This window comes from Entelurus aequoreus, linkage group LG20 (assembly GCF_033978785.1).
Source record: "Entelurus aequoreus isolate RoL-2023_Sb linkage group LG20, RoL_Eaeq_v1.1, whole genome shotgun sequence".
NCBI classification, from domain to species: Eukaryota; Metazoa; Chordata; class Actinopteri; order Syngnathiformes; family Syngnathidae; genus Entelurus; species Entelurus aequoreus.
In genome coordinates, this window is record NC_084750.1 from 39,210,955 (window position 1) to 39,222,526 (window position 11,572).

General features: G+C 36.8%; 1 protein-coding gene across 1 annotated transcript; it reads left to right on the forward strand.

Annotated features, from left to right (window-relative positions):
• Positions 1-799: 799 nt before the first annotated feature.
• Positions 800-11,366, forward strand: LOC133636268 (C-reactive protein-like). Its single transcript, XM_062030109.1, has 5 exons — positions 800-878; positions 985-1,042; positions 9,325-9,427; positions 9,503-10,033; positions 11,247-11,366. Exons 2-5 carry the CDS (start codon positions 985-987, stop codon positions 11,293-11,295), a joined length of 741 nt encoding a protein of 246 aa, XP_061886093.1. The 5' UTR covers positions 800-878; the 3' UTR covers positions 11,296-11,366.
• The last annotated feature ends 206 nt before the right edge of the window (positions 11,367-11,572 follow it).

Genomic DNA, 11,572 nt, shown 5'->3' on the forward strand with positions numbered 1-11,572 from the left:
ATTTTATGTGTCATGGACTCATTAATTATAGTTTAATAATTATAATAATAAAGCAAAATATATAACTAAAATATACGTACAAAATATAAGTAAATAGAGCAGAAGTCCCCATAATACAAACCAAGGGCTGGATTTGGCCGTGAAGTGATCACAATCTGGCTCGCTGGACGTTAAAAAAAATGTAAAAAAGTTTTTTTTTTAATTTTAAAAAATTATGCAAGTTTTTAAAAAACTTGAAAAGGTAAAAAAAAATGTTATAAAAGTAAACAAAAAAATAAATAAATAAATAAAGTTAAACTTTTTTTTTATATATAGCCTATCCAGTCGCTCAGGCAAATCATTTTGTTGACATAGATAATTATTTTGTTGCCCAATTTGACTTCATTAAATATTTTGATATATTTAGTGTTTGGTGCGGCTGGACCAAAGCAGGAGGGATAGAAAAAAGGGAGGGGGGGTTACAGAGAGGGGAATTGTAGGGACAAGAGGAGGACAAAAAAATAAAAAAATTAAAACAATAATTATATATGATGTCTGGGCCCCTGGTCACATTCTTTCAAGCCAACGGTCTTCAGTCTGCACTTGTTATTTACAACTATTCATAAAATACAATTTAAAAATATCCCAAATGGAACAATTTGACGATAGCCAACAGATACATTTGTGTATACAGTATCCTTGCAAATAGCAAAACTGTTGCAATAGTGGATTTTTTCCAATAGATAAGCTCATGTTTTGTTGCACAATTAAAATAAACTTTACTGTTTACTGAAGAGTCCAAAATCCTCTGTAAATGTCTATTTAAGTAAACGAACACCATTGAAAGACAGATAAAAATCAAGCCATCTGTTCACTCAAGCCTGCGCTGTAAAGGCAAGGTAAGACATGTTGTTTAAGATGATTATTGATGATGTATAGCAATGTAGTAATACAACAATTCACTTTTAGTACAGTGATGCAATTAAGACTTCCTTACTATTACAGATGGAGAAACTCTTCCTTATAACGCTGATGCTTGCAACATGTAGTGCAGTGCCCAGAGGTAAGCAAGCACTTTAGCACTCAAAGAAGTGGTATACATTTTTAGAAAGTAGCTGCTAGGACATACAATTGTGTTTAAATTCCAACAATGTATAGTTGCTTTTGCCTTGAATGTAGTTTTTGCAATAGTGAACTAACCCTGCTTTTATAAAACTATTGCACAATTTTACCGCAAGCTTTTGGAGAACATGTGTATTTAATTTGCAACATTAAAGTAAGTAGTCTTTGTTGGTAAAAAAAATAAATAAATAGATAAATAAAAAATGCAAGTACATATCCATAGCAACAAAACAAAAAAAATGTTTTGGAATGGCCTAATGTCCTTGTTAAGCATGTTTAAAACAAATAAACAATAATCACTACAACTGTTTATTATTACTGTTTTTCTGTATTATAGTGACGGAGAAAATAGAATTGTATTTATTTGTGTTTTGGGATTGTATTGAGCATTTGTTTTGTCTTCTTTGTGATTTTTATGACCCTAAATGAATCCAGAAGTGCATATATATGATAACCATCCATCCATCCATCCATCCATCTACGCATAGAACTACAAAGAGAAATTAATGTACACATAAAAATGTCTGTCTGCTCGAATACACTTATAATACTGCTTAGACATGAATATAATACGGTGCAGTAAAACCCCGTCATTCATGATGGTTACGTTACGAGACCCCCTGAAAAATGAATAATGGACGCACTAATAAAATGTTTTAAAAATGTACATTTTGAATAGTCTAACGCCTTATTTTACACATTAAAAAACAGCAGGCGTACAGTATACTGTATTGTACATACTGTCAAAGCGTCTTCTTGCTGGAAAATGTTGAGTGATTAGACTTGTGAGACAGCACCCTCTAATGTTGGATTCATAGCTGCAGCACTCTTTCCCCCCTGCAGACAGCCTCATGACGGATAGAAATAACTACAACAAAATCCACAAATATGCAACAGAGCATAACGGTAAATAGGATAAATGTCATTTATTCTTCCCATAGAGAAAAAAAAATACTTTTCGATTGCCAGGGATTTATTAATGTAATCCAGCAGGTGACGCCAAAATTTCTCCCCAGCGTTTTTAATTCCTGTCACTTACACACTTTCTAAGATAATGGTCTCCAGTAATACATCAATACATTTTAGAATTGTCCATCCATCTATTTGTTTACCGTTTGTGACCCACTAATTGTTAAAGATTAATTATGGAGCTTATTTTTTATCTTTATTGTAAAAAACATTTCTTCCAAAAGTGGGTTTCAAAAAGACAGGTTGTGTTATCAACACACACTATTAGAGATATATATACATACATACATAAATAATATATATATATATATATATATATATATATATATATATATATATATATATATATATATATATATATATATATATATATATATATATATATATATATATATATACACACACACGCACACACTCAAGCACACGCACACACACACACACACACACACACACACACTAGGTATGTCACTACTCTTCTGTCACACAGACACAATAAAACAGGTATGTCCAAACGTTTGTCACCTTTGAAAAGTCGAAGATTTGAGGGCCATTTTGATATTTAACATTTTGAAAGCAACTCATATACATGTGCTAAGAAGTTAAGTATATTTAAAGAAAAAAAAGCCAGCCTGTTATTGGTGACAAATTGTATTATTAGCAGGGCGGCCCCCTGGCTACATTGGGGCCCTCGGTAGAATTTTATTAGGAGCCACCATATCCAAGTATGTCTCTTTAAAAGCTCATCTGTCACTACGTGTCACAGGGGATAATGAAAATATATTTTGGAGAAATCTGCCATTTTATTATATTTAGTTTTTAGTTTTTAATCAAATCAAGTCAATTTACATGTTTAATTAAAACAAACTTATTGCATTTGGCATGCATATTTCAGAAGTTGTTTGAAAATATTACCTTAATTAAAGTGATAAAGGTGTGAAACTATATTTTACAAGTGTTTTTGAGAAGCTGGCATTTTTAGACCTGAGACACAAATATATAAGTAAAGGACCTACAGGGGTGTCAAACTAATTTTAGCTCAGGGGCTGCATGGAGGAAAATATGTGCACACGCGGGCTGGACTATTAAAATCATGGCATTAAAAGTAAAAAATAAAGACAAGTTCAGATGGTTTTCTTTGTCTTACTTTGGCCAAAAATAGAACAAACACATTCTAAAAATATTTTTTTTTAAATATGGAAAAAAATACCGGCAGCGGTAAAGTTTATATCCATGAAAGTGAATGAATGTTTATAACTGAATAAATTAACATATGTATTCTTTTGTATTATTTTTTTTAAAGTAATTAACGTTTTTAGCAACCTTTTTCCAAAACACAATATAGAATGTGAGATACATCAGGATAATGCATACATTTATCATTTGTTTTCAAAACAGTTACAAAAAAGTGAGATCCCAAAAATTTACTGTGGGACCCCATTTTTATGACTTGATGGGTCCCTGACCCCATTTTGAAAATTCCTGATTTAGTATTATGCGTGCAAAACAGCAGCAGGCGGCTGTGGCCTGCGGGCCGGTTCTAATACTAATCAAATATCATCCCGGGGGCCATAGATAATTCATTCACGGGCCGGATCTTTGACACATAGGACATATTTCACCTCAGGTAAGGAAAGAAAATAAACCAGTGTTATATAAATATGTGCTGGGCAAACACAAGTATTCACACAATGCAACACTGGCTCATAAAGCTAGTAAAGTCATAAAACTATTTATAAATAAAAAGGCATTAATGGAACTGAATCGATCAATTCAATTCAATTCATTTAGAATAGACCCTTGAGATGCAGCATCTCGTTTTCAAGTGGGTTTTGAAAAAGAGGGGTTGTTATCTATTTTGGTGAAACACCTACGACACACCACTAGATGGCAGTATTTAACCGTTCTTCTGTTACTGTCACACAGACACAATAAAACAGGTAAGTCACCAGTCTGTCACCTTTGAAAAGTCGAAGATTCGAATAACAAAACCGTTCGCCTGTTATTGGTGACTAACTGTATTATGACAATGGCCGCCCCTTGGCTTATTGTGGTCAATAGTAGAATTTAATTTGGAGCCATCATTTACATATATGAATGTTTACAAGCTCAGCTGTCACTACGTGTCACAGGGGATAATGTAAACGTTCAATTTAACAGAAAGGTACATGTTGCAACAAAAAGTAGACATCAACAGTACAAGTGCAAGTATATTAATAATAGTTTAAAGATAATAAAACCAGAAATAATGAAATGTGTTACCACATACTGGATACGTCAGTATTTATATGCCAAATAATATATTGTGATACATATCGTTTTCGCAGGGGGCTGAAATATATATAAAGAAAAAGTGAGGCCAGCAACACTCGTGTCCTTCTTATCATTTTAATATAAACTGCACAGGCGCGAATAAAACACAGATCGGTTTCGACAAGGTCTTCGCCATTGTGCAATTTTTTAACAAGAGGTGAGGCACTCAAATCAAGGGTCCCCAAATTATGGCTCGCGGGCCGGATTCGGTCCGCCAGAGTCCAAAATCCGGCCCACAGGAAGTCCCAAGTAAAAAAAAAAAATATATATATATATATATATATATATATATATATATATATATATATATATATATATATATATATATATATATATATATAAATATATATATTTTAAGTCTATTCTTTCTAATCCATTTTGTACCGCTTGTTACTCTCAGTGTCTCCTAGCCACTGAGGCAAATCATACAGTCTAAAAATGAATTTTCCCATTGATAACGTGACATCGTCATGCTTGGAATATATACATATATATATATATATATATATATACAAACCCCGTTTCCATATACTTGGGGAATTGTGTTAAATGTAAATATAAACGGAATACAATGATTTGCAAATCATTTTCAACCCATATTCAATTGAATGCACTACAAAGACAAGATATTTGATGTTCAAACCCACAAACTTTTTTTTTTTTTTGCAAATAATAATTAACTTAGAATTTCATGGCTGCAACACGTGCCAAAGTAGTTGGGAAAGGGCATGTTCACCACTGTGTTACATGGCCTTTCCTTTTAACAACACTCAGTAAACGTTTGGGAACTGAGGAGACACATTTTTGAAGCTTCTCAGGTGGAATTCTTTCCCATTCTTGCTTGATGTACAGCTTAAGTTGGGTCTCCATTGTGGTATTTTAGGCTTCATAATGCGCCAGACATTTTCAATGGGAGACAGGTCTGGACTACAGGCAGGCCAGTCTAGTACCCGCACTTTTTTACTATGAAGCCACGTTGATGTAACACGTGGCTTGGCATTGTCTTGCTGAAATAAGCAGGGGCGTCCATGGTAACGTTGCTTGGATGGCAACATATGTTGCTCCAAAACCTGTATGTACCATTCAGCATTAATGGTGCCTTCACAGATGTGTAAGTTACCCATGTCTTGGGCACTAATACACCCCCATACCATCACAGATTCTGGCTTTTCAACTTTGCGCCTATAACAATCCGGGTGGTTCTTTTCCTCTTTGGTCCGGAGGACACGACGTCCACAGTTTCCAAAAACAATTTGAAATGTGGACTCGTCAGACCACAGAACACTTTTCCACTTTGTATCAGTCCATCTTAGATGAGCTCAGGCCCAGCGAAGGCGACGGCGTTTCTGGTAGGGTTGCACATCTCTCTCTGATAAACGATTCGATATGCATCTAGATACACAGGTTACGATTCGATTAAAAAACGATATCCTTTTATTACAGACCGATTCGATTAGATTCCGAACGATACGATTCGACGGTTAATATTCAAGACTCCAAATCCCCAAGCATTGTGGCTTTATGGCACTGGCAAAAAAAAACAGAACAACAAAATCACATGTCAATGTATTTATCTTTAGACATGGACCAAAAAAATTCTGGCTGAATTGTAGGATGGGAACCCCAGAGGTAAAAGTAGCACAGAATAGTAACAACAAAGTGCAATATTTCAGCCTGAGCATAGTTTTGAACACTAGAGGTAGGTAACAAAGATTCAATATTTCAACCTGAGCATATAGTGTTTTGAACACTAGCTCGAGGTAGGTAACAATGAACACTAGAGGTAGGTAACAAAGATTCAATATTTCAACCTGAGCATATAGTGTTTTGAACACTAGAGGTAGGTAACAATGAACACTAGAGGTAGGTAACAAAGGTGCAACATTACAATGTAAACAAGTTACACACCTATAACACATCTCAAAATGTGGCAACAATGAGCACAGTGACAAGTGCTTTGTGTAAAATAATAGAGAAAATAAATACATATGTAAAAACAAAAATCAAACTACTGTGTGAGAGGTACCTTTTCCCAGGTCAAAAAGCAGTAGTTCACTTACACTATGCCTGTGCATTTTCATCATCACTGTCCTGTTTTTTTGGAGGGCAGATTTTTTTAAGGAAAATCAACTGATCCACATGCTCATGTTTGAGCAGACTACGTTTTGTGGAAACAATGTCTCCCGCAGTACTGAACACACGTTCAGATTCCGTGTGTTTCACTTGATGTACTTTTTGATGCCGAAAGAGGCGATTTCATGCAGCCACTTGAATGACGGCGAAATCATTAAAGGCTCACAATTTTTAATCCATCCACAAGTAAAGAAAACTTGGATTATTTCACTTTATGTACTTTTTTATGCCGAAAGAGGCGATTTAAAAGAGGCGATTTCAGCCACTTCGGTCATTACAGCCGAGTTTAGATATACTTTTCGAAACGAGTGACGTCAGCGCGCTCCCGCGTCAGGGGGTTCATTTTACGGCAGGGGTGCGTTTCCCGGCACAACACCGGGATGCAGAGGTATCTTTTAGCGAGAGATGACAGCAGTGGCAAGCTGCTGCTCTTTCCACCACTGCAGTGGGTTTTTTGAACATCTTTCTCGGTCCATTATCACCTTCGGTCAGACTGACGCTTTCGTTCTCCTCCACATTCATTTTCCGTGTTGTCTCTTGTTTATCACTCGTGCTAATACCAGCTAGGCGGCAACCGCGTTTGGAGAGTATCTTCAGCTCTTGCGTTGTTTTAGAGACGCTGACGCATATTGTAATCTAGCCAACCCATACAAAGTCTCGCGATAACCGATCCATGACTCTATAACCGATTCAGCTAGGAATTCATGGATTATTCGCATTGATTGAGGAGTCTGCTACCGATGCAATCTAATCGCTCACTTGTTGAGCCGAATACTCGGTCGCATCGGTTTATCGTTCACAACCCTAGTTTCTGGGTGTTGTTGATAAACGGTTTTCGCCTTGCATAGGAGAGTTTTAACTTGCACTTACAGATGTAGCGACCAACTGTAGTTACTGACTGTAGTCACGCATTTGTTGACTAAGTGGTGACCCTCGCCCCATCCTTGTTTGTGAATGACTGAGCATTTCTTGGAATCTACTTTTATAGCCAATCATGGCACCCACCTGTTCCCAATTTGCCTGTTCACCTGTGGGATGTTCCAAATAAGTGTTTGATGAGCATTCCTCAACTTTATCAGTATTTATTGCCACCTTTCCCAACTTCTTTGTCACGTGTTGCTGGCATCAAATTCTAAAGTTAACTGAATATGGGTTGAAAATGATTTGCAAATCATTGTATTCCGTTTATATTTGCATGTAACACAATTTCCCAACTCATATGGAAGCGGGGTTTGTATATATATATATATATACTGTACATATATATATATATATATATATATATATATATATATATATATATATATATATATATATATATATATATATATATATATATATATATATATATATATACTACCGTTCAAAAGTTTGGGGTCACCCTAACAATTTTGTGGAATAGCCTTCATTTCTAAGAACAAGATTAGACTGTCGAGTTTCAGATGAAAGTTCTCTTTTTCTGGCCATTTTGAGCGTTTAATTGACCCCACAAATGTGATGCCCCAGAAACTCAATCTGCTCAAAGGAAGGTCAGTTTTGTAGCTTCTGTAACGAGCTGAACTGTTTTCAGATGTGTGAATATGATTGCACAAGGGTTTTCTAATCATCAATTAGCCTTCTGAGCCAATGAGCAAACACATTGTACCATTAGAACACTGGAGTGATAGTTGCTGGAAATGGGCCTCTATACACCTATGTAGTAATTGCACCAAAAACCAGACATTTGCAGCTAGAATAGTCATTTACCACATTAGCAATGCATAGAGTGTATTTCTTTAAAGTTAAGACTAGTTTAAAGTTATCTTCTTTGAAAAGTACAGTGCTTTTCCTTCAAAAATAAGGACATTTCAATGTGACCCCAAACTTTTGAACGGTAGTGTATATATATATATATATGAACATATATACAGCCCGGCCCCCGGCCAATTTTTTTTAACCCAATGCGGCCCCCGAGTCAAAAAGTTTGGGGACCCTTGACTTTAATAGCCACAGCTGTGGTCAATGAAATTATATAATAAATCAAGAACAACTTCAAAAATTAAAGTGCACAAATGATAGGCAAAAATTGAAAATTGTACAAAATAAATGAAACACTTAGCACAGTATCATAGCAAAATAAAGTAATAAAAAAATATATATATACAGCAATAATAAATCAATTAAAAAAATGTGTACAAAAAAAAATTAATAAAAAATGATATGAGGACACAAGTGTTGCTGGCCTTGCTTTTTCCTTAACTACACTTTTTGCCGTGCACCTTTATTATTGTTTTATTAAAAGTTAAAGTACCAATGATTGTCACACACACACTAGGTGTGGTGAAATGTGTCCTCTGCATTTGACCCATCCCCTTGTTCACCCCCTGGGAGGTGAGGGGAGCAGTGGGCAGCAGCAGTGCCACGCCCGGGAATAATTTTTGGTGATTTAACCCCCAATTCCAACCCTTGATGCTGAGTGCCAAGCAGGGAGGTAATGGGTCCCATTTTTTATAGTCTTTGGTATGACTTGGCCGGGGTTTGAACTCACAACCTACCGATCTCAGGGCGGACACTCTAACCACTAGGCCATTGAGTAGGTTACGTTTTTTGAGAGTGCCTGTTTTTCCTGTATTTTGTACCGCTGCAATATATATATATATATATATATATATATATATATATATATATATATATATATATATATATATATATATATATATATATATATATATATATATATATATATATATATATATATATATATATATCATGATATAGATTTTAAGCCTTATCGCCCATCCCTAACTTTTCTATTTGCTTATTGCTTTGCAGATCTTTCAGGAAAAGTGTTTGTGTTCCCCAAGGAGACAGCCACAGATCACATCAAACTGTTGACGTCTAAAACGTCGTTGAATGCAGTGACGGTGTGCCTCAGGTAACAACTCCATCATCATCAGCGCTCGCTTCCATTCCGCCAGTTTAAGTTCTCACCCTCGGCGCCTCTGCTCAGGTTCTTGACAGACCTCAGCAGGAACTACGCGCTCCTCTCTTTGGCCACAGCCACCCACAACAACGATCTGGTGCTCTTCAAGTCAAACTCTCAGGACGTCATGATTATGCACGCTCGGGACAGCAGCACAAACTTCTTGGCGGTGTCTCTGCCTCCCAACTCCTGGCACTCCATGTGCGCCACCTGGAATTCAGAGAACGGCGTGGCCCAGTTGTGGGTGGACGGCAAGCAGACGGTGAAGAGGTTCATCCACTCCGGGCAGCCCATCAGTGGTGACTTCATCACCATTCTGGGCCAAGAGCAGGACAGCTACAGCGGTGGCTTCGACGCTAAGCAGTCGTTCATCGGCATGATCTCTCGCTTCCACATGTGGGATTACGTCATCGCCCCCGAAGAGATCTACCGCTACATGTGGGATGTTCACTTCACCCCTGGCAACGTCTTCAACTGGAGCGCTCTCGACTATCAGACCGTGGGGAATGTTTTGTTGGAGCAAGAGGTCTTGAAGCCGCGTGAGTCACTCACGAGACAGTGAGTGGAGTGGGCCACGACGGCTTGAGAAAAATAAAGGAAAACACTCATTAAACTTGCTTGGCTAACTTTATTTTGAAAAACAAACAATAAACAGATTGGCTTGCAATGGTCTAGCTCTATATCTATAGATCTGTCACTGACTCTCAAATTGTGCCATGAAAACCACTGTCAGTACGCAGGTTGGATTCACATATAAATGTATAACTAAAATATTAAATGTATAAATTAGGGTTGTACGGTATACCGGTAATAGTATAGTATCGCGATATAAGTAATCATATTCGGTACTATGCCGCCTCTAAAAAATACCGGTCCCCCACCTCGTGTCATGCAGACGAGCATGTTCGCCAACGCACAATCACGGAGTACTTACAAGCAGACACAGTGTGTAGACAGAAAAGGGAGAAGGGATGAATTTTGGCTTAATAACTATAGACAAAGGTGAAGTTATTACACTGAAACACCCTCAGGAAGAGGGACTTTAACACATGGGCTTCTGTTTGTCTGCACACAGGAGTGTTGTAACTACTTCAAAAATCAATAATCCTCGTTACCATGGAGACAATTCAAATAAATTGACTTCATATATCACCCCTGTAGAAATGAGTGAAAGCTACTCACCACATTCATGACAATGCATATGTTAACCATGATCCACAAACCCCGTTTCCATATGAGTTGGGAAATTGTGTTAGATGTAAATATAAACGGAATACAATGATTTGCAAATCATTTTCAACCCATATTCAGTTGAATATGCTACAAAGACAACATTTTTGATGTTCAAACTGATAACCATTGTAGTAGAATTTCTGACCTTTGACCTATATTGCATGTCTATCAAGAATGTACGCTCATTTAATTTCTCTTCTATTCTGTGCCAGTGGGACAAAGGTGAATATGGAGTTGTGCCAACCTGTCTACAGAATGTTTAGAATTTCCAAATATGACTAAGAGATACAAGGTTGTTTTGGAACAGACAAAACCAAAACAAAACAATCATGACGCATTAGATAACAAACAATGACGCACAAGAGACGTATAAAAAATGGCAGAAGACCGGAACTCGACAGTGATTTTGGCTTGTGTGTGTCTTGTTTACTCCGGAGTAACATGTGGTCTGTCTGCACGGCCAACTTAATTCAACCTGCACTTCTGATAATGGGTAAATAAATTTGTTGTACTAAACTACTTTTTTTGCCTGTTTAAGCTTCGGACAATCCACTACACAAATTGGCGTCACGAACAGGATGGTTTAGAAGCTACAGGTCGACAGCCGCTCCCGCTCTCTCTGTCAGGCAGACAGTGTGCTGCACGCGCGCATCACAAGGTAAGCAGTTTGCTTTAAAGTGTAAACATTTTCTGCCTGGAGAGAGCCGGATCAATAAGACTAATTGCTGAATCTATTTTTGATAAAAGATAGGTTTAGTCAGGTTCTCCAAAAACAACCTGGAATGGGGTAAATTATGGTTGGATTGAGTTGTTTTATATGTGATTATTTGTCTGTGTGTTTGTTGAAAACTTGTGATTTCTTGT

What these genes read in the sequence shown, in the direction of transcription:
- LOC133636268 (XM_062030109.1), top strand. Translation starts at nt 985, where the DNA reads ATGGAGAAACTCTTCCTTATAACGCTGATGCTTGCAACATGTAGTGCA. An exon ending in ATGTAGTGCAGTGCCCAGAG is followed by an intron (nt 1,043 to 9,324) that starts GTAAGCAAGCAC and finishes ATTGCTTTGCAG; the next exon opens with ATCTTTCAGGAAAAGTGTTT. An exon ending in CGTGAGTCACTCACGAGACA is followed by an intron (nt 10,034 to 11,246) that starts GTGAGTGGAGTG and finishes TGCCTGTTTAAG; the next exon opens with CTTCGGACAATCCACTACAC.